Source organism: Mustela nigripes, chromosome 1 (assembly GCF_022355385.1).
Source record: "Mustela nigripes isolate SB6536 chromosome 1, MUSNIG.SB6536, whole genome shotgun sequence".
In the NCBI taxonomy this organism is placed as follows: Eukaryota; Metazoa; Chordata; class Mammalia; order Carnivora; family Mustelidae; genus Mustela; species Mustela nigripes.
In genome coordinates this window covers 336,748-364,013 of record NC_081557.1, presented here as the reverse complement: position 1 = coordinate 364,013, position 27,266 = coordinate 336,748, and the positions used below count along the sequence as shown (strand labels likewise).

The following is a 27,266-nucleotide window of genomic DNA, read 5'->3' as shown; positions in this document are numbered from 1 at the left end:
AAGTTTCTAAAGATAATCCATTTTTGATAAATTAGAACACAATGGAAACCGTGTATCTATAATATACATATAAAAAGGTCCAGTTTGAAACTGAGCAGGACAAGTGCGCAGGGCACGTGTGATCACGGGAGCCCTGATACCGTAGTGCTGGCCGGCTGTCTTCCGAGGCCTCTGCTTCTGCCGTCCCCAGCGGGAGCGCCAGGGGCGGCCTCAGCTCTCGGGGCCCTGGGCGGGCGCCTCCTCCCCAGCCTCGGCCCTCCGGTGCCGGCGCATGTGTCGGTATTTGTCCACGTAGGCCCTCACCAGGTTACCCACTTTCACGGGGTTGATCTCCCCGCTCTTGCTGTGGCATATCTGGGGGCGTGGGGGGAGGGGCACACATGACCCAGATAGCCCTCCAGGGGGGACAGGCACCAAGCAAGACACATCCCCCTGCCAGGGCCGCCTCACAGGCCTGCTGAGGGCCCAGCCCCTGGCCAGACACGCCACGTGTGGCCGTGGGCCCCAGATTTGGCCCCAACGCCCTGGGCCCGAAAACCACCCTCAGGCTCTGGCTCCCCCACCTGCGGAAGCGGTGCGTCCGTACCTCCTGTCTCTCGCCCGCTGAGCAAGGGACGGGGGCGCTGTCCCGTCCCCTCACCAACACCCATGCTTCCTTTTCCCGAGCACCTGAGCTCCCGCCGCAGGAAGACAGAAGCGGCCTCCGACCGTCGGCCCCTCCCGCGCACACCCACCTTCTGCACAGCCTTGCGCAGGATGTCCTTGTACTCCTCCTTGGTCACCTCCCGCTTCTGGTAGAAGGGCTTGATGGCCAGCTTCACCTCCTCGACCGCCCGCTCCTGCACCTGCAGCTTCTTCATGTACTGGGGGCAAGCATGGGGGGTGACCACCCGGCCAGGGGCCGTGCCGCCAGCCCCGCCGTGGGCCGGGGACCCACACTTACCTCCTCATTCTTGGCCTTCTCCGCAGCAGGCCTGGGAGCTGCCGCCCTCTCCTCGGAGTTGCTGGTGCCACTGCTGTAGGCGGCCGGTTCGGAGACTGCGGGCAGGGCGGGGGGCCCCGGGGCCGGGCTCTGCGGGACCCCGCAGCTCGCCAGGGGAAGGCTCCCGTGCAGGATGTACTGCACCGCGGGCTGGCCGGCTGCTGTGTACGGCGGGAGACTCACAGGCAGAGCTGGGGCGGGAGGCAGGTTTGGGGTATAAACCTGGACAGAAACGCGCATGGTTCAGGGTAGCGCTCCCCACTGCCCCAGCAAGAGCCCCGCCACAGAGGGGAGTCCTCAGCCCCAGCCTGGCACCACGTTGCTCCAACCCAGGCACCTACCTGAGAGGGCTCCGCTTCAGGGAAGCCGGACTCTGGAAGCGCGTAACCGGCGGGAGGGGGCTCAGAGAAGGGTGCCTGCTGGAACCCCATCGAGGGGCCCATGTCTTCTGTTTCCCAGACCCCTTCCCGAGGCTTCTGGGGCCTGTGGAGCGGCATCCCTGAGGGCCAACACAGGGGAGGGTGGGTGCTCTTGGCCACCCTGGGCCAGAAGCGGCTTCCCAGCTGGAGAACTCCAGAAAGGCATCCCAGCAGAAGGACCACAGCCTAGGCTGCAACCACCTCCCTACCTTGTGGTCTATGCTACCCCAGGGACCAAAGAGATCCGTGTGCCCCCCCACCACTGCCAAACACACAGCCCAAGGGCCACCACCCCGTGCTGCCCCGAGTCATGCCCGTGAGCGCCCACAGAAGTGTCCTACTCACGCAGGCCTGGGTCCGCGGCGGGGGCGCCACTCTGCGCCTCCTGCAGGTTCCATGTGACTCTCTTCACCAGCGCTTTAGCCCGTAGGAGGGGGGGCTGGGGGGGGCCTTCCTCCTTCCCCACGGGCACCGCGCCCACAGCCCGGCTTCCCAGGGCGCCGGCCACCACGGCGGCCCCAGTGGCCTCCTGCTGGAGCCCGGGCCTCTCTTCAGGGCCCTGTGCCCGGGGCGGGGCCTGGGCGGTGTCTTCACCGTGGATGGACGACACCTCCCGGCGGATGACTGCCACGGCCAGGCTGGTGTCCTGCTGGTGCCCGCCGGCCGGCGGGATGGAGGGAGTGGGGGGGGAGGTCCCGCTCTGGGGAGGAGTCTGTGCTCTCAGGGGAGGGCGGGGAGCTCATGTCATCCAGCTGCATGAAGAAGGCTTCGCTTGAGAAATCCTCAAAGATGTGTCCTGCCTCGACAGAGTCACCGTAATCCAGGTCCTCGGGCGGATGGCCCGCCGGGGCCTCTGGAGCCACCTTGTGGGTTTCGGCCCCAGCTGGGGAGGCGTCTGCTCCTGCCGGGGCCAGCGGCCTGGCTGGCAGCTCCTGGTCAGGCTTCTGCTCCTCCTGGAGAACAGGCGCCAACTTCCTCTCTGGAGAGCGAGGCCTTGGTCGCCTCTCATGGGAGCGAGGACGCTGGTGCTCCCGGGACCTGTGCTCTGTGCTCGGCGACCTCGGTGACCTGGATCTACGCTTCCTCCTCTCGTGGGAGCCCCACCGGGTTCGGGGCCGCTCCCGGCTCCTCTCTCGGGGGCTCCTCTCCCTTGGGTGCCGGTGCCTCCGGGCTCTCTCTAGGCTGCTGGGGGGAGAGCACTCCCGCCCCCGAGACCTGGACCCTGACCGCCTCCGCTTCCTCCTCCTGCTCTCCCTGCGTTCGTGGGAGGAGCTGCAGGGGCTGCCCGAGCGGGACCTGGATCTCCGCCGGCCGTGACCCCGGGAGTCCGTCTTCCTCCTGCGCTCATCCTTTGTCTTCTTCCGCTTGGCTCGCTCGTGGCTGCTGGAGTGGTCGCTAGAAGACCTCCGGCCCCGGGACTTGGTCTGCTGCCTCCTGGGGTGGTCATCCCCTACCGGGGGCGACACAGACCGTGAGCTCCTGTCCCCAGAGCGGGAACCCGAGCGGGAGCCCGAGCGGGTCCTCCTGTGCTCCCTGGATGTGGCTCGCTTCCTCTTGGCTTTCTTCCCGCCACGGGAGCTGGACGTGGAGCGGGAGCACGACGGGGACCTCAGCTCCACGATCCTGTGGGTGGTCATCTGTGGTGCATCAGGGCTGGGTGGGGCCTCCGGCTCGGCTACAGTCACGCACGTCACCATCCGCTCCTCGGAGCCAAAGAAGGTACTGCAGGGCAGCTGGCCCTTGTCCTCCCATGGCTCCGGCGGGGAGGGCCTCTGTGCCCGGGAGGCTGAGCCCTGACCCTCGCCCAGCCCCTCGCGCAGCCCCTCGCACTCCAGGTCGGAGGTCCCCTCGGCAGCCCCCTCGCCCCGGAGCTCCAGCCCGCTGGAGGAGGGCCCCCGAGGGGGCTCGGGCTCCGTCCCCAAGACCGTCTCCACGGTGTAAGAGGTGACACAGCGCACAGTCTGCAACATTGGGGCCTTCGGGCTGTTGATGGAGATGGTGCGTGTGATCTCAGACGGCAGGAGGCCAGAGCCCAGGCGCTCGGGGCTGCTGCCGGCAGAACTGGAGTCGGAGCCTGTGGGGTCAAAGGGGTCGTAGATCTCGCTCTTGAGCTGTTTGGTCTTCCTGATGGAGAACAGGGGCGACGGAGCCTCCTTCCTCTGCACCTTGTTGTCGACCGGCCGAAACGTGTTACAAAAGCCGGGATTGGAGAGTCTGCCAGAATGTGCTGTGTTCCCGGGAATATTGATCCTGAAGCTCTCAAAGGTTGAGCTGACCCCCTTCCCCTTCGAGGGTCCCAGTGAGGCGGGGGACTGGGAGCCGCCCCCGGAGTGCGGGCCAGGGTCCTGTGGGCCCCTGTGGCTTGGCTCTCCCTCAGCTCTGGCACCATGGCCGGGTTGCCCAGGGCCCTCCCTGCCCGTGAGCCGGCTGATGCAGGAGCTGGGGATCTCGGCGCGCTGCTCGCTGGCGGGCGCCGCGTCCGTCTGTCCGCCGCCGCCCTCCCTTCTGACCTTTGGTATCCGTGGTAGCTCAGAGATGTCGGGCCTCCTGGGAGCTGGCTTCAGGGCCTGGCCCAGCAACGCACCGGCGGGCGGCAGGTGACAGCAGCTACTGGGGGTCTTGGAGGACGCGGAGCTGGGAAGCAGAGCGCGTCGGCTGTCACTGTCCCATCGAGTGTCGTCCCTTTGCTTTAAGCCAGGCCCGCGCACGCCTGACAGGTTCTGAGTCTGACCAGACAGAGGGGTCACAGACGGGTCCAGTCTCACAGTCGCCCCAGTCCTGAGGGCAGGGACACGGGAGGGCGCTGGCCCGCCACGACAGCTCAGCCCCGCGCCCTGTGGCCCACTTCCCGAGTGCGGCGCTCGGGGCTGCAGGCAGGCCCTGGGCCCACGGTGCTCGGCGCCTTGGGATGAGCCGCCTGTGCTCCGAGGGAAGGAAACAGGTGCTGGAAGACAAGAGGTGAGCGGCCGTCAGTCCCCGCCGCCTGCTCCTCCAGCGCGAGCAGTGCGTCACCTGGCCCAGATCACAACGGCCTTCCCCTAAAAGCTGTGCTTTTAACTGCCTATTCCCAGGGCGCCTGGGGGGGCTCAAAGTGTCTCCCTTTGGCTCAGATCACGATCTCGGCCTCCTGCGACCGAGCCGTGTGTCGGGCTGGGGAGCCGGCTTCTCCCTCTCCCTCTGCCCCCCAACTCCCTGGCCTGCTCTCTGGAATCATGAATAAAACCTTTTAAAAAGTCACAATAAATAGATAAATAAAGGCCAGTTCCCCCTTCACCCCTGAGACCTCGGTGCACCTGGAGGTCTGGGCCAGTGCTCAGGTCTCACGTGCCACCAGAGATACTTCCTCATGGGTCTCATGGGTGTGCTCTGCACCCATGGAAAGTGTCCCTGCCAGTTACAGAGGCTTGTCATGGCAGGTAGGTGTGTGTGCGCACGCACACGCGCACGTGTGCGCCTGGGACAGGAAAGGTACAGCCAGCCCCATCCTCCATGGCTGGGGACCCCAACCCCAAAAACCTCCCAGGCCCGGCTACGTGGGGGCGGGATCTACAGGGGCTGGCTCTGTGGCTGTGGGAATGCACAGCAGCCACGTTACGACCACAGAGAGTCTGTGGGCTGGTCCAGAAACCCCATCATCACCTCGACTCTCAGCCTGTGAACTCTTTCAGAAAGGCAGGTAGAGTTAACGGAGAAGAAATGAGAAAACCGTGCCCCTTCAACGTCCATTCTGAGCAGAGAATGCGTTTTGGTTCAACTGTCTCCTTTACCACTGGCTCAGAGAAGAGCCAGGGGCGCATTCCCAGAGGTCAAGGCAGAGAGGGCGCCCGCACGGGCGCAGATGGGCTCCGCGTGGCAGCCACCTCACCTGCACTCTTGGCGCTGAGGGAGCCGTCCCGGTGGATGACGATGTCCGCCCCATTCATCATCAGCAGGCTCTGGCCCGACAGGATGCTCCCCACCAGGTCTGGGACAGGAGCCTCGTCCACCTCCGGCTCAGGCGCCGCGGCAGGAACACTCCTCCTGCAGGTACCGACTCGCAGCTGCCTCCCTGTGCCCAAGACCCTCACGCCAGGCGGGAGCCCCAGCCCCCCAGCACCCTGCAAGCGGGCAGCATTGCACACAGCCAGCAGCCCCCAAAAAGAAAAGCAGCCTGTTCGGAGGTGAGATCATCTGACGCTTCTGACCCCAAATGCCCCCAACAGTCCTGCGGCAGGGAGGGTGTGCAGTGGTGGCCTCAAGCTCCCATGGCTCCTCGCCCCCACCACACACCCAGACAGACTGCGGCACTTCCTCCCAGGCCAGGTGGAGCGCCAGCCCCTGTGGAGCCCCGTGGTCTGGGCCGCCCCCCAGGACCATGGCCCCCTGCCCGCACACACCTGGAGAGCCCCACGGCCACGGGCCTGGCTACGGGCCGGTGAGAACGCAGCGCTGACTGGGACAGGACCCGCCTCTTGGCACTCAACGGGGAAGCAGGGTTTGCAGACGGCTCTTCACTGCTAGAGAGAGCACGCGGGCCGAAGGGATGCTGACCCCACACCATCGGAGGCCCAGGGAGACCCTAGGCCCCTCCTCGATGGCATATGCGGCAGCACTCGTGCCCCAAGTGGCACACGGACCCCCTGGAGGGGCTTTGCGCCAGCAACAGCTCGCTGGGGCGGGTGTGCAAGCTGGACCTTCTCTGCTCGAGCAGAGGCGGGTGTAGGGCGCTCCGTCACACGCCGTGACTCTGAGGAGGGGTCCGCAATCGCCACCGTCGCTGTTCAAACGCAACGTCCGAGGCCACTGCCCACAAGGAAAGGAGGGAGGTCGCCCTGCCCTTACCTGTCAAAGGGGTCCAGCTCATAGGGGTCTCCAAAGAGCGACAGGGAGGCCACGCCGATGTCCGCACGCATCAGCCCCAGAGAGGGGTCTGCCGGCTTGTGCACAGACGGGATGCAGGCTCCACGGGCCGGACCCCGGAGGCCCAGTGTCCGTGCGATGCGGGAGCGAGCTGTGGCTTCATTCTGAACCGAAGTCACAAAAGGCAAGGAATGGTAAGCCAGATGGGAGCTGAAGGGCTTCGTGTGTGTTAACAGCGTTTAGAGATTTTATTCCGACAGATTTAACGAGCGCATCTCAACACCCCCAACCTAACACACTGCAAAACTGCCCGCAGAAGCTGGGCACAGCTGGTGCACCGTGCCGCGGGGGCGTCGACCCTGCACACCTGGGACCCCACCGCTGTGGGGGCGTCGACCCTGCACACCTGGGACCCTCCCATTGCAGGGTGGGGGGGTCCGACCCTGCACACACACTGCCAAGCAGCACGACAGGCTGTCCAGGTGACGGCTGCCTACACACCTGAGGAGCAGTGCTGGGGGACCTGCATCCCCACCCGGCAGGTATGCCACCAACCCTCCAGGACTTTCACATCGGCGGACCACCAGAGCAGCTGCTCGCTCTCATTGAAACGGAAGTGTAGGCTCTGTAAGTGTGTGCTCTACGCACTCAGGCCATCAGGCAACGACAAAGGTCCAGGTGTTAAGTTCACGTTCAGTAGCAACAAACACCTGCACGACGGCCACAACTGGGCTCGAACGTTTCATGTTAATGCGCTCCCAGCGCGGCCCATGAGCGTGGGGAGGATGACCCTTCAGAGCTGGGACGCGTGACACAGGCGGCACACACACAAGGGCCAGCCCTGAAGCCTGGGGGGTAAGAGAACCAGAGCATGGGGAACGGCGGGCAGCATTCCTCTCTCAACTCCCCCACAGCTCCCACCGGGCTCCCGGGCGCCAGGTGACCCTCCGCCTGCCTCCCGGACAAGCTGCTGGCCACGGCCACGTGGCCTCCAGACCCGCTGCGCTGCCCAGGGCCCAGCCCTGGGGTGTCAGGAGTCCCACGCAAGCCCTCGGGATGTCCAAAGGGTCCTGGGCAATCTCTTGTCTCAGCCCCATCTTTAATGTGTGCTGTGGAAATGTTCATTTTTATTGGTGGATCTCTAAGCAAATACAGAAAAAGGGAGCTTTTTCTGCGCGACCCGCCACCTAGCCGCACGAAGGAACTGACGGCACACGGGGGCGCTACCGTCCGAGGCTACCTTTGACTTTTTCCCTTTTCTCTTCCTCACGCGACCCTGGCGCTTCTTAGATCTCGTCCCGGAGCTTCTGCTCTTCACAGACGACCTGGACTGCGTTTTCCTTCTTCCCGACACTTTCCTCCGTCTTCCTACAAAAAGCACACTGAGAGTCTATGCTCCCCTCCGTGCCCCGAGCCCCCCGGCCCTGCCCTGGGTGTCCCCCGTCAAGGACGCACTCTGCGCCCCCAGGACCTGGCACGAAGACAGTCACGTGCAGAAACAGGCCGTAGCGTCACCAGCATTTCCGCGAGGAGGAGCGAGGAGGCGCGGCGGCGGTGCAGAGCCACCTGCCAGGCCGGATTTTAAACCAGGGACTGTCCCACATCATTTGTCACACAGCAAAATGAAAGGAAAAGCCAAGCTACCAGCCCTGATGACACAGAGCGAAATGAAATGAGGAGCCCCAGGTACGCAGCCACCGGCTGTGACCCTGAGGCTGCTCCCGACGGACTGGGGTGTGGGGCACTGGCCGCACAGCTCCTGCAGCCCGTCCTCGAGACCAAACTGCCCACACTCTGCGCTTCGGCCCTGGTCCGGCTCAGGGACGCTACCATGGGCTCAAGAAGAACCCTCGTTCCAGGATGCCCCAGCAGCCCCTGGAACCCGGTGGGGGCTTCAGCCTGGAAGGAGCAGCCTCCGCAGGGTCGGAGCAATGGGCCCTGGCGAAGTCTGCGGGGAATAACGCTCGCCACGGCCTTCGTGCAAGCTCTGGGCCCTCACAGCCCTGCCCGAACTCCACCTAGCAAGTGACTAGCAAGCGAGCTTCTGCGACGCAAACCCGGGCCTGGGGAAGGACTGGGATCCCACCCCACAGCGGGGAGGCCTCTCCCTGCCTCGGTGAGCCCAGCGGGGCCCACCTGCGCCCTCCGCCCGGCCGCTTGCAAACACAAATCCAGTCGGACGACAGTTTTGGGTGAAGCCGGGTGAAGGCGGGGGGACCCTGTGGCTCCGCTCCTGGCCGCCACAGCAGGAGGGGCGCCCCGGCCCCCCAGTTGCCCCCAGAGTCAGGAGCTCCCAGAGCCACTCACCGGGTGCGGCTGACAGTGTAGCACGGATCTTGCCAGGCTCTGGATTCAAATAAACTAGGTTTTAAAATTCTATCACATTTATGACACAATTAGAACCTTCAACCCTGAGACTATCTCACGGCCTTAAGGAGCCACTACTTGTCTTCTCAGGGGTCACAAGGATACTGTGCTTCAGCTCAAAGGAAAAAAGACTGCGTCTCTCAGAAACACATTAGAAAATACCTCCAGGGAAGAGGCCGATGACAAGAAAGAAAGATCTGCTTCGAGACCACACGGAAGGGAGCAGGTGAGGGGGACAAGTGAGGTCGAGGCCGGGCGATGCGGTGGCTGAGTGAGGACTCGCTACGCCCTTCTCCCTCTGCCTCCAAAGCTTTGACAGAAGTCTGCAGAAGCGAAAAACTCACTAACAAAACCAAAACAAAACGAAACAAAACAGGAAACCAAAAAAGAACCCAAAACCAAGGTGCCTGGGTGGCTCAGTGGGTTAAGCCTCTGCCTTTGGCTCAGGTCATGATCCCAGGGTCCTGGGATCGAGTCCCGCATCGGGCTCTCTGCTCAGCGGGGAGCCTGCTTCCTCCTCTCTCTCTGCCTGCTTGTGATCTGTCAAATAAATAAATAAAATCTTTAAAAAAAAAAAAAGAACCCCAAACCAAAGAAAAACTACCAGGCAAAAGGGAGCAAGCCAGACGCAACCAACGACAGAAGAACTGTTCTCCGCTGCATGAGCACAGGGGACGGGGGTGTGGCCTGTCCTCGGTAGGGTGCGCGCTGGGGACCAAAGCAAACACCTCCAGTCCTGCCTCGTGCACCAGTGCTGGCAAGACCTGAGCTGTTCTGAGGCTGTTCTCTGGGCAAGGAGACGGGTGAGCAGGGGCACCAGCGAGCACTGAACTGCCACGTTTCTGACACAAACACCTGAAGATGCAGATGACACGCTACGAAACCCCATAACCTTCGTTCAGTCACGTCACGAACGGCACAACCTTAGCATGGATTTCCCAGCTCTCTCCACTAGAAAGGGCTGGAAGGGAAGGCCCACCCTGGTGGAGAACACGCACAGAGCGCGGTCGCACGGCGGGGAGGCCCACAAGTGCAGGCTGCCCACCCCCACACCTCCGCAAGCCACAGAGCCAGACAGTACTCGGGTCTCTGCCCCAAAAGTGGGGAGCGCAGGGCACGGGAGGGCGTGTCACATACCCCGCGGGCACAGCGACGACAAACGCCGACCATCCCCAGGACTGCGGGAGGGGGGTGCGTGTGCTGCTGTCGGGTACGGAGCCACAGAACCCTAACTGCATCTTCCCCCCGTGAGCCCCCCGTCTCCTTCCCCAGGAGAAACCGGGCACCTGCCGGCAAGCCACGAGGACATTCAGAACACTCGCAGCAGCTCTGTCCCATCAGCCCAAGCAGAACACAAGCCAGGCGACCAGCCTCAGGAAACCTGTCGACAGACTACGGCATGTTCAGGGGACGCTGACCCTCCGCAACAGAACCTCTTCCACCACGGGCTCCGAGAGCACCATGCCACGCCACGTGACAAGCCACTGTGCGCTCGGGAGGACCTCACGGACGTCTGAAAACGGGCAAAGCTAGTGTCCAGGGCGAAGGGCACCCGCTGGGAAGGGAAGGGCCGGGTGGGGCCGCAATGGCCCCGCTGTCCAACCTGGATCAGTGCCTCAGATCATGACCCACCGAGTAAGCCAGTCTGCTGACAACCGACGGGGAGAAGCAGAGCTCCCCACCGGAGCCCATGCCTGCTAAGGGTCAGAGCTTGAGCCGGACCCTGGAAGCCACCCGTCGCACTCTGCGGGCGGGGCCGGTGTGGGGTTGGGTGGGTACTGCCCACGAGAACCCCAGGGCTTCTTCCCGGGAGGTGCCTACTGACACCAGGCAAAGACAGGACTTACCGGGACAGAATCAGCAGAACGAACACAGAAAAAGACAAGAAGCCCCTGAATTAATCAGTTCAATGGCTCCCACAGAGAAAGGCCCAGAAGCAGGGGCTTCCTGGTGTACCGCTGCATCCGGGGGGAAGCGAGACCGTTCTGCCACCAAGGCCTACAGAGTGCTTCCCAACCAACTGGGGGCGGCCGAGTCGCCCGGATGCGTGTGCAGGAGGCCTGCGGTGGATGGTCAGAAGGCCTGGGCGGACCCCACCAGCCCGGCCCACAGAGTGTCTGTGCCGTACTTCTGTGATGTGAAAACACCAGCGTGCAGAACGTGACGCGGCTCTGCGGGTGAAGCTCGTGGGAGGCGAGCACGTGGCCGGCTGCTGCCCAGGGACACACACGCGCGGCCCGCAGCGGAGCCACCACACCCGGGCTTACCTACTCTCCTCCTGCGCTTGGCGGCGGCTCGGGGCGTCACGGGGCGCTGGTACACAGCAGAGCTCAGACCCGCAGCGACAGCCTCGATGGTCTCGTCCAGCAGAGAAGACACGAGGTGCCGTGGGACATGCTACACGGCAAGGACGGCGCCGTCAGCAGGGTGCCCGCCCATGGGCTTCTCACGCAGGCCCCGTGCCCTGAGGAGGACTCCGGGCAGGACCCCAGCAGGGGCGGCACCACCTGGGAGCCCCTGAGGGACCCAGTGCCAGCCCCACCAAACCGACCACGGAAGCCGGGCGCCCTCGGCCCGCCAGTAACAGACCGAGCGGGGGCGCCCTTCTTGCTTCCGACAGACGCCGCGCGCTCCCACGGGCAGGCCGGGGCCGGGGCGGGCCTCCTGAGACGCGAGTCGGGGTGACAAGGAGCCGACTGTGCGGGCTGCCAGCCACGGCGGGGGCCCAGGGAGATGAGGCGCGAGGCGGACACAGGAGGGAGGGAGGCAGGACTGCAGGCATCTGTGACGGGGCGCTGGGGCAGTCGCCTCCGCCAGGTCCTCTCACCCGACTCCCTGAGCAGCCAGACAGCAGAGAAGAGCCCCCCCCCACTCCACCCCCGGGCCAGGGCTGTCCGTGGCTGGTGTTCCCACAGGGCCCTGCACCCCGAGGGGCTGAGTTGGGCACGGCTCCACGGCGGGACCGGCAGCCTCAACCGTGGGCGCCCACCTGAATCCTCCTGGCGGTGGAGATCCGGTTCCGGTTCACAGTCGCTCGGACCCTCTCGCTCTGCCGCGTCCTGGCAATAGCACGGGTCCTCCCCGCGTGGGGCCGAAGCCGGCTAGTGGTGGGCACCACGTCAGCCAAGAGCAGGGAGACCTCCTCCTCACTCACAGGACCCGCATCTGGGAAGAAGGTGCATCCTGGACTGATGTGTGTCTGCCATGGCCTTGGCCTGGCAGGGGGCATCTCCCCGGGGTCCTGGGCTGCCCTGACAGAAAACCCTACAAGTTCTCCCAGAAGGTGAGGGGGAGGCGGCACCTATACCTGCCGCGGGAGCAGCTCCAGGCGCAGCACATTCCGGACAGAACCACTCATCCACTGGCACCTCCTGGAGAGGAGGGTCCAGACACTCCATGTGGTACCTACAGGAACGAGGAGCAGACGGGGCTTTAGCACCACTGTCACGATCCCGGGAGCCACCACCATCATCCTGATGTGTCCCAAGACTGCCATGCCCCCGCTGTAGACTGAATCGTGACTCCCAGTCCCCATGTCGAAGCGCTAATACCCAAAGTCGCTGCATTTGGACATGGGGTCTCGGGAGTGGTGAGGTTACCTGAGATCATAAGGGAGGGGCCCTGACCCACGGACCGGGTCCTTGGGAGAGAGAGGGACCCAGTGCTTCCTCTCCCCACCGGAGAAAGGGCCTTGAGCGCACAGTGAGGTGCTGCGGGCAGCTTCCACCTGGAGCATCTCGCCGAGCTGAGCTTGGGGACGCGATGCAGGCCGGCCCGGTCAGAGGTCCACATGCATCGGATGGGAGACACGAGGCTCCCTATCTTCCTGCATCCTTCCCTGGGGCACGCTGGCTATCTCCGCCCTCCAAAGGGGGCCCAGCGGCTCCGGAATCCTCCATAGGAGGTGTACTGCGTGGAAGGATGGGCGCAGGTGGCCTCGTGATGGAGGGCAGTTCTATCCCGTGGGGGGCGTGCGGCCAACCATGGCCGGTATCCTGCACCTGCCTGCACCTGGAGCCTCACTTCTGGCTGGTTATGGGACCTCAGCTTGTCCTTCCCCGCCCCACGGTCACTCGGCAGCCCCAAGAGTTTCAAATGTTGGCACCACATCCTTCACATCCCAGTCCGAGGAGCCAAGGGAGAAAGGCAGGTTCTGTGTGCTGAGAGCAAAGAGAAACGGGGCCCAAGCCCAGTCTCCCAGTGGCTTCGACCCAGTCTTCAATGAAAGCAGCTTGGGAAGATTCACTTCACGGCTGGCATGGGCTGCCCATGCCAGCCTCTCCACCTTCACGCCAAGACCCCAGACAGCCCTGAGCCAGATGGACACCCAAATGGAGTCCCCACTAAGTCCCTGAAGACCCGAGCTCAGATCCTGAGCAGCTGAAGGACCACCTGCTGGTCACGGGGTTGGGGGGGGGGATGTGAGGACCCAGGGAGCCAGGCTGGGGGAGGACTTCACAAAAGGGCCACAGGGACAGGAGTGGGGGCTGGGAGGCCCCTCCTGGAAGGCAACCTGGCCAGTCCAGGCCAGCATCAAGTCCTGGGGAGCACCCCAACACCCCAAGTAGATCCCAGCCTCAGAAGATCCTTCTGAGAGCTCCGTGGTCACAAGACGAGAATTAGGAATTGCGCAGCTTCTCACAAAGCGCTCCAAGGACCCGACACGGCTCACTCCACGTGTTCCTCAGGCCAAGGTCCAGGGCCTTGAGGGGAGGCCACTGCTGTGTGACAGGTGCCCGGCCCGGCCAGCCTGTGTCCTGCGCAGTCCGTGCATAGGCAAGACTGGCTGGGGACTCACAGAGGGAGGGTCACAGAGCAGCCACCTGGACAGGGGCACAGCTCTATCCCCAATTCCCCGCACAGCGGGGTAGACCAGGCACCCAGAGCTGGCCTCCTGCCTGCAAGGACCACAGTGACGTCCTCAGTGGCGTCTCTGGTGACTCAATGCCTTTCCGTTCAACTGCAAGTTTCAAAAAAATCAGGGATAATCTGTACTTCACTTCCAGTAATAGTGCAGGATCTGTCACACACATTTGTGTATCGACAGCCTTGTGACTCTACTTCCAACGTAACGGAGTCATTTCGGGAAAAGACGAGCGACAACGACAAGACGCGGCAGGCGGCGGGTAAGAGCGGCGTGGGGGCGCCTGGAGGCACGAGACCCCTATGCGCTTAACGTTTTAGATTCACCAGGATTTTTACGTACTTGAGCTTTCTTACCTGCTAAATAATTCAAGCACGGAAAATACAAACATCCATACGTTAAATTCACAAACATACTTTATAAGAATAAAAAAGTTAACAAAGCTGTGAAAAGTCCTTACAAGCCTCTGTCCAGTGTCTAAGATTACACAGAGACCCCGGCGCAAAGCACTGAGGCCATGGGCCCAATTCAGAAGCGGCAGGGCACGAGCCGCCCGTGAGCAAACGTTCGAACGGCCTCACCCGGGCTCTCCGGCTGCTGCGGAGGAGCAGAAGGCACCGGAGTCTGGCATCCGGCTGGGGGGCCCTGGGCTACAAGAGCAGAGGCCAGTGGTCAGGACCACGGACAGCCCTTCCCACCCCAGATGGCCTCTCCTATAGCACCCGGCTGCTCCAGGCCCCAAATGGCCACAAACACGGGGCAGGACCGGTTTCGCATGGAAAGCGAGCTCTGAGAGCGAAGCTGCCTGCTCAGACCACGCTTCCTCAGCTTCCCGCCCGTACTCAGGCAAGACTGTACACGAGGCACAGGGGATGGCAGAGCAGGGACTGGTCTCGGGGGTTTGCAGGACGCCGAAGGCACCCCCTTCTATCCCCCAGACTCACAGCGACCAAGGAGCAGGGGGCAGTCAGACACACCTGCCCCCGGCCCCCCAGCTGGAGCACCCTGAGTGGAGCACTCACACGGCACGCACGCCAGCAGCCCCTCGTGGAAGGGCACACGGGCAGAGCGTGCCAGCCGCGAGGGCGGCCCCAGAGAGGGAGGCCCCAGAAGGTGTCTCAGGGAGGTCCATGCACAGCGCACATCAGCTGTCTGGCTGGCGCGGGAGGCGCAGGGCAGGGTCAGAGCCTGGGCCAGCCTGCAGTGGAACAAAGCAAGCGCCTCCAGGGCCAGCTCTGAGTCCCCAGGGCTCGAGACTTCCTCCTGCTGCTTCTCAGCCCAATCCTGAAAAGGGCTACCTGCAGCCCAAGAGGAAGTTCCAGACCTGCCAGCCCCGTGGGATTCTCTCATTACCGCCTGTGCCCAGAGACGCTGCCGCAGCCCCGTCACCACAAGCTTACAGACTGATCTGCGGACGTCCAGTGGCAGCCCCTGGGGGAGTCCCTGAGAAGAAGAACCACGATGGAAGGAGGCTGGGCAAAGGCTCCCAGGAGCCAGGGCCTGCTGGACACAGGGCTCACCTGACCTCATAAAAGGCGGGGTCCCACACAAGTCCTTTGTCTGGGCCCCCGGGGCTGCTGACCGGCCCCAAAGACCCCAGCTTTTCTGTCTTGATGTGTTACATGCATCTCTGTAAGGAGCCTCACGATATTTGGAAGGAACAGGCCAAGAGTATAAACGGCAGGGAACGGAGGAGCCCGGGAGGTCTGCCGGCTGCCAACCGGCAGCCTGGGATTCAGGTGCTCCCGACACAGCGGGCTTGGCCTCGGCGACCGCAACCGCAACTGAGGGGAGGAAGCCCAGAACACAGGGCTTCCTGTGGCACTTCCCAGCCGTAAGGGACTAGGGACAGCAGAAGGGGCTCAGGGCCCTTCGGAGCCACCACGAGGAGGGCCCCAGGCTCACCCGGCGTCACAGCCGTCACAGAGGAGCAGACGGTCCTCCCGGTCACTCCTGCCGCACACCTCACAGAAGGTTGGGTCTTCTTCCTCATCCTCTCCGGCTCTGGCATTCTCCACTGGAATCTGTGAGCAGGAGAGCACTGCTGGACACACGGCAGGTACAGCCCAAACTGTGAAGCAGACCGCGCAGCCTCTCCCTGCCGGTGGTGGGGAGGGGCTGCAGAGCGGAGGGAGCCGGCAGCCACAAGCCAGGACACTGGCACTGGAGCACGAGGAGGGAGCAGGACAGAAGCAGCAGGCCTTTCCTCTGGTGAGAATGACTGTACGACCCGGCAAAGACAGGGAGACACAGATGCCAAGGACACGGTCCTCACATGGGCCGCGGCACTGGGACAGTCCCAGCCCCATGTGGGGCCGGCCCTCAACATGCAGGCTCAGAGATGTGGTCCTCGGAGCTTCCGTCATCCGAGCCTTCACATGTGCGAGGTCTGGGGACACAGTCCCCTCAGATGGGACACCACCTCTGCACCCCACCTGTCTCCCCACGCCACAGGGCACAGCCTCTGCCTCTCCTCCTCCTGTCACACACACACACGGCTTTTTCTCCAGAGCCGGGCAGGTGACTCCCACACCGTGGCTCCTGGACCTTCTCGAGCCGGGCTCGCTCATGGGCTGTCAGGACCTCTCTGCACACCCAGCAAGGGCTCAGGGTCCAGTCTGGGTAAACGGAGGCTGCCCACCCGACGTGGGAGGCGCTCCCGGGTGGAGGAGAACAGAGCGCCTGGGCCAGGGCCAGAACCGCAGCTGCCTCCTGCAGCACAAACCAGAGCCCAGCAAGGGCCCGAGTGCCCGCACACCTCGGGCTCCAAGACGAAACGGCAGGCCTACCGCCAGGAGCTCCGCGTGCCTCTACAGAGCACACACCTAAGAGCAAAGGAGAACCTCTGAGCTGCCCAGTGCCGTCGGCCGTGTGGGCGCCCCGCGTCGGCCGCGGCGCAAGACGAGAGAAAGCAGGGAGGCGGAGGGAAGGCAGGTGGGCGTGGGGCAGAGGACGCCTGAGAAACGGCCACTGTCTGCGTCACCCAGAACCAGCGGCCAAGGCAGCTCCTCCATCAACCGGCGTCGCCCCTACAGGCTGCAGAGGGCCCGCAGTGGCTCCCTGAAAAGCACTTGGCCAACACGATCCCTTCAGGAAACCGACGGGCCCTGCAAGCACGTTCTCCCCTCACACAGGGACCGACGTAAGACGGCGCGGGGGGCTCGACCGCTGCACCTCTGCTTACCTTCTTCAGGATTTTACCACCGAACCGGGCTCGAATACAAATACACTTAAACACAGTTCGATCGACTGGACAGGAATTGGCATTCTGTAAGAGATAAAAGTTGTGTCAGGATCCCGCAGGATCATTTTCTCCATTCAAAATAAAGAATTCCCTCAGGGGTCAAAACCTCACTATAACCTGATCATCCAACCTTCACTTAACACCAGCCCAAGAGGTACAGGGGCTCCTGTCCTGCCCCGTCTTGGGTCTGACCCTCGGGGACTCCTGTGGTGTGTCTCGTGGTGGAACCTGGCTCCCGGCAGGCCTCGCTTAAGTCCTCCCGGCGGCCCCGACTCGGGGTGAGGAGCCCTTCCCTGTCCTGACAGGGGCCCTGCATCTTCTTCCGACGGCTTCAGAACACGGCTCGCTCGCTTCCGATCTTGAATCCAGGGGATGCTGTGTGCACGCCGCAAGCCAGGCCCGCCTTCCTTCCGTCTCACACACACGTACCGAGCCCCTCTCTCCCTCGTGCGAGACGCTGCCTGCTGCCCACCATGTGTGGCAGGACCTGCAGGTCCCCACCACGCTCCCGGGGCCTGGTCTCCATCCCGGGGCAAGTCCGGTGCACTCACTGCCGTTTCATAAATCTCAATAGCCGGGAGGGGCTTCTCCCTTTCTTGAAAGAACCGGCAAGTCTTGGTATTTTCCTGCTATTTTCCGTCCCTCCTCTCCACACTTCACAATGCTTTGAGGGCCCAGGAGGCCCCGGGGTCGCCATGGCCATCTCTTGGAGCTGGCACTTCCCTCCAGAAAGTGCTTTCTTCATTCAGACTCAATGGTCTTAGAAAAGGTCTTCACAGGTCTCACGTGTCTTCCGATGACTCGCTTCTGAGTAGGACTTTTCGTCTGTTTATCCTGTGCTCAGCCATTCGCTGCGCTTCGTGTTCTGACAGTTCTGGAAAACGTCTGTCGACAAACTTACTTGTGACGAGAACCTTTTCCTACATGACACTTCTACCTGTATTTTCTCCTCCTGCTAATCCAGTATGATACCAACTAGAAAACCAGCACCTTGTCAGGCTCCTCAGTTTATAAGGCTTTGGTTGCGAAAAAAATTTAATCCTTCATCTAACCTGTGCCATCAGGTCCAGCCCCACAGGACAGGAAGCCCTGGAACGACACAGTGCGGCAGCAGACAGGTGAGGTGGCCTCAAGGCAGCACAAACATGGCCCAGGTCCAAACTCCTGAGCTGTCTGGAAACACGGGATGCAGGACTGGAGCGGTGGGGTTACTGTTAACCTCGCGAGGGAGGTGGAGGCATGGAGATCCACTACATCCACACAGCATCCATGTGGGTCGAGTTCCAGGCTGCCCAGAGGAGGACAGATGGCTCCTGAAGGCAGGGACGGGCGGGGGTGGGGGCGCACATCACTTCTCCTGTCCTCTTCTTCATCTTCAGAGTTTTTCACAGTAAGTAGTTTAAAAAGTCGGAAGAGGGTTACTGCTGCTCAAGTTCACCATCGGGCTGGGGGGGGGTTGCGCACCTGGGGGGCTCAGTCAGTGACACCTCTGCCTTCGGCTCAGGTCACAATCTCAGGGTCCTGGGATCGAGCCCTGCATCGGGCTCCCTGCTCAGCAGAGGGCCTGTCCCTCTCCTCCCAACCTGTGCTCTCTTTCACTATCTCTTTTCTCAAATAAAATCTTCTAAAAATTAAAGTTCATCACACAATATACGGTTTCTGATACGTTCCCTTTATCTGTCTTCCGGTGGGCTCCCTGTCCTGCTGGTTGTCATGACTCGGTACCGAGCTCCGTCCCACGCTCTGTCTGTGGGGTCACGACATACCGGGCTGCCTCTGCCAGCCACAGACTGCCCGGAGTCATTCGGGATTCCCGCACACAGGTCCCCACGGGGCACTGACCCAGAAGTAACGTTTCTCTCTCCCGCCTCCTCATCCCATGCCCCACGGGCACAACACCCCACACTGAGCTCTCCTGGAAACCCCAAGAGTCAGGAGCACACCAACCAAAGTGAAGAGCACGCAAGGAACCAATGCTACGGCCTCCGTGTCTACCGCGGAACAGAGCGCGCCACGGGCAAGAGGCCGGCGACTGCAGGGTCACTCGTAAATGGAGACAGGTCATCCTGAAGGAAGGACGGACCCCAGAGAAGCTGCCTCCTCACCTTGGACCATTCGACGATACAATCCAGGCAGAAATAATGGGCACAGTTCTCCGGGGTCCCCACAGCCTGGTCCCTGAAAGTATTGAGACAAATCGGGCAGCTCTCGGAATCATCGTCAGAACTGAATGCGCCACTGGCTTCCAACTTCCCCTGAGCGTCCACCACAGCCACCAAGGCCTCCGCGCCCTCTCCTCTTCCTCCTTCTTCTTCAGAGTCTTCTGAACCTTGAAAAAGGAGAAATGTGACTTTGCGAGCTGGAGCCCCGGAAGCAAACAGGCCACAGCGGCATGCAGGAAGGCACGTTTCTAAATCCTGTACTCAGGGGACAGACACCTTTCTGACGCCCTGCCCGACAGGCCCACCCCTGGGCACCTCACTGAGGTGGCTTCCGAGCTAAGAGGATGGGGTGCAGCTGAGCGGCCATCCCGGCTCCACAAGCCCCTCCCTTGCTGCGGAAGCCGAACACTCCCCATCAGGGCAGCTGCCAGGGGCCCGCCCCCGTCGGACAACGGCCCCTGCAGAGCACAGCAGCCTCCAGAGAGGGCCACACACCCCCAAAACCCTCCCCCAAACACGGTCTTAACAAACCATCTGCCTCCACACGAGACCTTCCTTACAGGTCTATTGCTTTTTCTTTGGGGATGTAGGGGCCATGGATTCCTAACTGGACAATATGGCAGTTCTGATCAATTTCTGAGAGGTTCTGGGGCTGGATCCGGACCAGCAACAAAGGGAGACACTGTCAGTTCAACACAGCGGTCAGCGTATGCAAACTCCACGAGAGGTTCAAGTTCACCTGTGTGGCAGGAGCATCCTCACAGGGCCCAGGACACAGCCACATCCAATCCCTTCCAGGGCAGACAGAGCCCGTGGCTCCCCTACAGGCCTGCTGCAGCGTGGCCGAGGAAGTACTCTTTTCCCAAACAGGTGCATCCTTTAAAAGCCATTTTCCCCGGATGGTTGCAGAGAAAGAAGTCAGAGCGATATGCGCCCGCAGGCGTGGAAGCAAGCAAGCAGCTCTGTGACCTGCCTGCCGGTCAAGGGAGTGGCCTCCAGGAGCAGAGGACAGTCCCCTGCCGACAGCCAGCCAGAGGTCACGACTTCAGCCCTACCCTCTCAAGGCTCTGAATTCTGCCAACAAGCAGTGCCCTTGGAGGAGGAACCTGAGCCTCCGGTGGGCCCTGTAGCCTCATGACCCCCGATGCTGGCGAGTGAGACCTGGGCAAAGGACCAGCAACGCACACCGGGACTGCTGACCCTGGAAACACTGAGGTCACGAGCACACTGTTCTGAGCTGCTGGTTACACAGCACGAAAATAATACCTAATGAAACTGGTATGCAAAAGTTTTGAAAAGGGCACGGGGGAAGCTGCTCGAGAGTGGGCTTCTCTCAGCTTTCCTGCTTTGCTAAGGGCAGAGCGAGCACAAGGGGGTTCAGTCCAGGCGGTCAGATTCTCTCTATGGAATTCCGAAAGGCAAAAGAATTGGCCATCTCAAGGCCGCGAGACCCTGCGCAGCATCTGGAGTGCGACGGCAATGAGGGACGGCGACCAGCAAGGACGGGAGCCGTAAAGACCCACAGGGTGTGCGGGGCCCTGAGCCGTCTACCTCCGTGCGCCCCTCCGCAGGGGCTGCCGACGATGGTCCTGCCTCACTAGGGGATCAGTGAGGAAGGTACGGACGAACACAGGGTCCCCAAGAAGGGCACGGTCCATGCCGGAGCCAGAGATGGGGGTGCCCGGAGGCTGCAGCCTGAGCAGGCCACTGTCACTGCCACTCCCTTGTCCGTCACAGCTCCCTGTGGAGTGGTGTGCGCTCGGCCTGGAGGCTGGGGGTCAGGCCACAGATCCGAGGCCAACGTTCTCAGTTTTTGTGGTAAGACTTTTCTAATACATTTTTTTAAAGATATATATTTTTTTCTTTTTTTTTTTTTTGACAGACAAGGGAGTACTAGTAGGCAGAGAGGCAGGAAGAGAGAGAGAGGGGACAGCAGGCTCCCCACCAAAGCAGAGACCCCGATGTGGGACTCAATCTCAGGACCCGAGATCATGACCTAAGCCAAAATCAAGAGTCCAACACTCGACTGAGCCACCCAGATGGCCCTTTCAAGTAGCTGACACCTGAAGTTGGAAAGGCAGCAGCTGCTCTCGCGCTAGCCGTTTACAAGATGAATGCTACGGCAAGAAAAGCAGCAAGCAGAAAGAGCTGCTCTGGGACGGGCCAGGCCTGCAGGATACAGGAAATGCCCCTTAGGAGATTCCCCTTCTCAAGGTCTGACTGCACTTCCCGGAACCTGCTCAGGATAGGCCGCTGCCTGTTAGCAAGGCTGGTGCCGAAGGAGCCAAGGGCACGCCCGTAAGCAGACGGGCCTGTGAGCCACGAGCAGGGCTCAGGCACTCCCTCCATGCAGCGCCTCCCCACCTGCAGGCCTGGCACCCGCATCCCCCTCCCTCCTGGGCACTCGGCTCTGTGCCACCTGTCCGTTTCCAGCAGCACTCGGTCCGCTACCGCCAGCCCCTGCCTCCTGTCTTCACAACACAGCTTAGACGGGCCTCTCTGGAAGCTTCTCCTCTCCACTCTAGGCCCACAGAACCCCTCTTCTGGCGATGCCCCATGTACCTACTCTTGCCATGGACTACCCTTGTTATAACCACTTCTTTCCATCACTGTCTTTGCTGCTAAGTGTTGAGCTCAGGAACAGCAGGTCAGCGGGCTTCTGCACTCCCTCCGGGCCCCACCCAGATTCTCTGGCATCCAGCAGGCCCTCAAACCTTTGCTGGAGGGACGAACCTCCTGCCTTCAGCTCTGCCAATGCCAAGAGTCTGTGCCTGAGACCTGCTGCAGGTCAGCCCAACGCCACACGTCAATCGTGGGGGACAATCAGAAGAACTCTATTCGTGACCTGCAAACTCAGGACATACTTTCAGGTCCCTGTGTGCAGCATCCGAAATCCAACTGTGGACGAGTAAGTCACCAACATGCACAAAGTTGCAAACTCACATCCGCTCATGCTGCTGCAACCCTGTTCCTTCAGGAGCCCGTTACCTTTCTGTAACATTCTAACACTGCCAACTGCAAGAGCCCAGAGAGACCATGATCTGCAGATGGTACTTGCTTTAGGACCATGCCTCTCTCCCGACTTGATGACTACTTCCAAAGCCTAGTGCCCTATCAGCAGTTAGGGCCAAGTGCACCCTCCCTCTCTGGAAGGTGAGCCCAGCGGGTCTCAGACAGGGTGGCCTGGCCTGGGGGCCTTGGGAAGCCATGCGGCAGCCAAGGTGGCTAGAGGGACAGGGAAGGAGGTGCTGTGAGCCCAACCAGAGTCCCTTATGGCAACATTCCCTATGCAGAAGTTCGAGGGCACAGAAGTCAACCGGCATGAAGGGTCTAGGAATTCCTTAATGAAATCACTGCCTGCGCTCGTCAGCTCTCGGGGGCTCTGGTCAGAAGAATGAGAGGAAGCCACGAATGGCTACACTGAGCTGGCCTGTTGAGAGTCCTGGCCAGGTGGCCCTGGGCCACGGCAAGCCTCTGCTCACTGTGCTGGCAAATCCACTCCACTGGGCTCACCCCAAAAAGACCCCAGTTCGTGCTGCTCCGCATTCCTAAACATTTTAATCTTTAACGAAGTTGTGCTGTTGGGACGCCTGGGTGGCTCAGGTGGTTGGACGACTGCCTTCGGCTCAGGTCATGATCCCGGAGTCCAGGGATCGAGTCCCGCATCGGGCTCCCAGCTGCATGGGGAGCCTGCTTCTCCCTCTGATCTTCTCCTTGCTCATGCTCTCTCTCACTGTCTCTCTCTCTCAAATAAATAAATAAAATCTTTAAAAAAAAAAAAAAAGAAGTTGTGCTGTCAAACTGAACTCTGAAACAAAGGACCACAATGAAAATGAGCCCCTGCCCTGGCAGAAGGTGAGGCCCGCTGGGAGTGCGGCCCTCCGCTGGCCAGTGTGGGCCAGCCACCAACTCCAGCACCGTTCCGTCAACAGTGGTCCCCGTCCCGGCGAGGGACACCGGGAGGCCGCGCAGACGGCGGCGCTCTCACCGGACGGGTCCTCCAGGCCCCCATCCTCGTCCGCTCCGTCCGTGCTGCAGCTGCGCTCGCTGCCCGTGTCGTCCTCAGAGCCCCCGCCGGCGCCGTCACTGCTTTCTTCTACAGCAAAAGAAGTGGAGACAGGGCCCCCGAGAAAGTGTCACAACCAAGGCAGCGACGGGGGACGCCGCCTCCCGGAGGCACGGAGGTGCCCGAAGCGCCCACCAATGGACTACGAGCAGCTGCCCCCATGGGTGAGGACAGAAGCAGGGAAGCACGTCCTCTCACTCTGCTTACATCTGGGCGACTCAGCGGAGCAGTAAGATAAACGTACGTAGCCCTCACGCAGTCAGAGACAAAGAAGAACTTAGAAAAAGGAGTAAAAGTTGAAAACTGACCCACGCACATAACCCTCCAAAGGGACCCCGCACACGAGGCAGCCCCGCTGCTTCTGAGAGGTATGAGCCGCAGCCCCCTGCGCCCCGCCCGGGCTGGGGAAGAAGGGGTGGGAGACTGGCTCACCAGCACTGCTGGCCAGGGCGGCGGGGCTGAGTCGCCGGCGTCCGGCTGGCCCTGGGCTTCGGTCCACAAGTTCGTCCAGACTGTCGTCATCCATCCCTGGACATTGGCCTTCGGCTCTGAAATAAACCAGAGTCAGGAAGTTCTCAACTGTCCCAAGATGCAACGCTCCCCTCCTGAAAGCCCGACAGTCCCTCGGCACACAGCATGACCCGGTGACTGGTTCGTCCGGAGGACAGGGAGGCCGAGCCGTGAGAGAAAGCAACTTGAACTGCAAAGCTGTGCACAGGTAGGAGAGAAGACACTGATTCTCACCTACAGAGCAAAAAACTGAAATCCCAATTTACGACGAGCTAAGTAAGCTTCAGTCTGGCACCTACGGCACCTCACCAGTCCCAAGGAATCCTGACGCCAGGCTTATAAGCTGAGGCAGAGCAGGGATGTCAACCTAGCGGGGTAGGTGTCAGAAGGGTGGAGGGGCTAAGAGGACCCTGTCCCTGCACTCTCCTGCCCTGTCGCTCTTGGCCAGCGTTGGCCAGCCTGACCTCCGCGCACCAGGGGCTGCATGTCCGCTGAGCTGTTCTGACCGCACCCCCCCACGGGACACAGAGTCCAGGCTCATCTCTCAGACACCATGGCCACTTTGCTCTTGGGCTCCTGATGTCCGGGAGCCCTGTCCTGCCTCCTCTGTCCTGTCACTGCAAGGACAACACAGAAGACCGAGACAGATGACCTCACAAATGTAGCAAAACACATCTACCTCCATTGCCAGACCTCCAACTTTTGACCTCAAATAAGGGCTCCTTTCTCAACAATGCTCTACACTTCATCTCCCAGATGACTCTCAGAGGAAACGCTTCCCACAAGGAGTCCCTCAGGTACTTACAAAGCCAGGACGAAGAAAACCCTCCCTGGGGTATGGTGTGCTTTAGGCCAAGTCCACTCTCCATGGTCAGAGGAAATGGGTCACACAAAAGACCAGCAGGCAGAGGGGCAAAGCAAGAACTGGGAAGGAGACCCGACCAGGTAAGGCTTCTTCGTGGACCCCACATGCAGGCTTCCTCCCCATGGGCCACGTGCCAGCACCCAGAGCTTCACGTGGCAACCAGAGAAGGGCTTATCACCACCACCTCTGGACAGATGCTCCCGGAGAATAATCCCCTGGTGGGGCTAAGGCCAGATTCAGACTCTGGAGAGCCTAACTTCCCTTACAAAGCCCCCAGTTCTAAATTAGTGAGGGCGTGTTAATTTGATGAAACTGCCAACTGCCTTATGCTGTTCCTACCCGGAAACAGTACACTCAGAGGTGGTTCTACAGAATCATTCACCCCCTAAAGCCACCACCTTTCCTCTACTTAGTGTTCTAAGGTTGAGAACATGAGCCACGGCCCCACTCAATTAAGGGTCTGCACCCTAACTGTCTGGCGACTCAGCAACACGGCAGGGACCCAGTCGTCCTGCAGCTGCCGGCCATGACTCCTGCTGGAGGCATACAGACTTCAGGATACGACAGGGCCACAGCCCTTCCAGGAGGATGACACCTCTCCTGTGGGGTCAGGGAAGAGGGCCTAGAACATTCTGGCCTGTGTCATCACCATTCCCATAACTGGACTCCACAAGGTCATCCTGGGACACCTACTCCAATGCCTACCCTGCCCCTAAAGTGTGCAGCAAACTTCCTGCCCTGTAGGGAGGGAAATACCTTTCTGCAAGTCGGCCCCAAAACATGGGTTTGAACTGCACAGGTCCACTTGCACGTGCAAAGTTTTGGGGCGAATACAGCACTATAAACGTGCTTTCCTTCCCTTCGATGTTCTTGGTAGTATTTTTCCCTTCAGCTCACTTTATTAAAAGAAACACGCGTTCATCAACTGCTTGTGTCATCGGTAAGGCTTCCATTCAACAGGGTGCTGTCAGCAACAGTCTTCAGAGGGAGTCAGAAGTTATGCATGGATTATCCACTGCACTGACTGGCGCCCCTAATCCCTGTGCTGTTCAAGTGTTCGCTGTACCAACACACATAACCCTACCAGGGAATGCTTCACACACCAGAAAACGTCACCCCTGAGGCCACCTAAGAGATGACAGAGCACAGCCGAGGGCAGATTCTGGGGTGCAAATTCTTTCCCTGATGATGTGTTATACAAGCACAAGTTCAAAAGTCTGAACAAACAGCCCCTGGCTTCTCCCTTGGTGCACCAAGACCCAGGTCCACGGGAACGGGCAGTGGCAGGGCCTGCCTCAGAGGGCTGTCGGAAGAAGTCAGCAAGGCTGCGACTGGGGTTGCGATCCTGGGGCTTGCCAGAAATACCCACCCAGGAATGGGGATGAAGTCCACCAGGCCCGGCACCTGCGGGGTTAAGTCCCATGGAGCCTGTGCTGCTCCACCACAGCTGTGAGGGCAGCAGGAGAGTGTCAGCCACCAGGCTGAACATCGTCTGGGCTAACATCATCACGTGACAGTTAACTGCTGGCAAAACACCCAGGCAGCCTCTGAAAGTACTTCCCAGAGTAAGCACCTGTGCAAATACCGAGGCGGCAGCCACTAGAGACCCCAGCAGCCCTCTCCCTGTCCGGAACACTGGGGTCAGAGCTGTGTGTTCCTGGGGCCACCAGCAGCCCCGGCTCACAGGTGCCTGTCCATGCTCACCATCCCCACCCCGCCGGCCCGCTCCCGGCCACAGGCAACGCTGGCGGTACTCTGGGGCTCTCCTCTCTGCTCTGGATTGAGGGAGCTGAGAGGAAACAATTTTCTTCTTTTCAAATGCAAGGACCCAAAGCACCTATGATTCTGACCATTACGAAGGAACCCAAAGAACTTCTGGTGGTAACCGGCCCCTGTGCCAGGCCCCGGGCAAGCATGCCAGGTCCAACATCTCCCACCCGGCCAGGGCTGTGGTTCCTGACGCCACGTCTGCCACGAAGGACAGGAGACCTGAAAACTGAAACTGCAATGGAAGTGAAAAAGTAGGGCCAACGAGGTGTATGCAGGGCTGCCGTGGACACCAAGCGTCCATCCTGGGGGGGCTGCAGAGAAGCCCAAAGCTGAGCTGGTCCTGGCCGAGCCCTGCCACTGGCCTGGTGCACAGACTGCACCGGAAGGCGCCAGCCGCTGGTACTCTGACTCAACACTCTCCGGAGGTCCTGGGAGGCCTCGCCTGAGCCCCAGGGTCCAGCCACACGAGCCCTGGCTAGAAGGAGGCTCCCAGGCCGACCATCACTTGCTCCGAGAAACGACAGCCCCTGACCTCCGCGACTGACAAGGCATCACCGGGCGCTGCTAAAAACAGCGCAGAGCAGGGGCCGGAGGCTGTGCGCTCGGCAGCGGCGCGCCCGGGGCAAGTCGCGCACCCCTCACGCGCGGAGCAGGAAGGACAATACCTCCTCCCGCGGCTCGCTGGGAGGACGACGCGAGCTACCGGGAAACCGTCCCGCCGGCCGATCGGGCTGCCCAGACGCAGACGACGCCGCCGGCCGCAGGGGCCACCGGGAGCGGGGAACGAGTCGGCACAGGGTCACGCCTCGCTGACGCCGGGCACGGCTGGGGGGCTCCCACGGGACCAGGCGGGTGCGCCCCCCGCGACGGTGGACAGGCGGCGGCGACTCCAGAAACCCGCGCGCCGGCCGAAGGGGCTCCCGGCCTGGGCGCCGGCCCTCCCCGCCCGCCCTCCCGGGGCCAGCGCGGCGCAGGCCTCGCCCTGCGGGCCAGGCCGCAGACAAAGCGCGCGGCGCTCGGGGACGGCCCTCGCGCCCGGGCGCGGCCGGGACCCCCCAGGCCGCCGCGGGCCCCGCCCATACCCGAGACTCTTGCGTCCCTCCGCCGCTCCCGGGCGCTCGCCGCGCTGCCCGAGCGCCGGCCTCGACTAGGCCGCCGCCACCGCCGCCGCAGCCGCC

General features: G+C 61.7%; 1 protein-coding gene across 1 annotated transcript; it reads right to left on the bottom strand.

The window, feature by feature from the left end:
- On the bottom strand, window positions 1-27,266 carry PHRF1 (PHD and ring finger domains 1). The gene is given in 19 exon segments (XM_059397672.1): window positions 1-354; window positions 735-863; window positions 944-1,204; window positions 1,324-1,481; window positions 1,747-2,089; window positions 2,091-4,345; window positions 5,267-5,421; window positions 5,778-5,897; window positions 6,223-6,404; window positions 7,481-7,608; window positions 10,875-11,004; window positions 11,597-11,772; window positions 11,915-12,012; window positions 15,377-15,495; window positions 16,656-16,739; window positions 18,821-19,044; window positions 22,866-22,973; window positions 23,376-23,491; window positions 27,171-27,266. Coding segments are annotated over 18 exon segments (4,908 nt in total). The 5' UTR covers window positions 23,470-23,491; window positions 27,171-27,266; the 3' UTR covers window positions 1-210.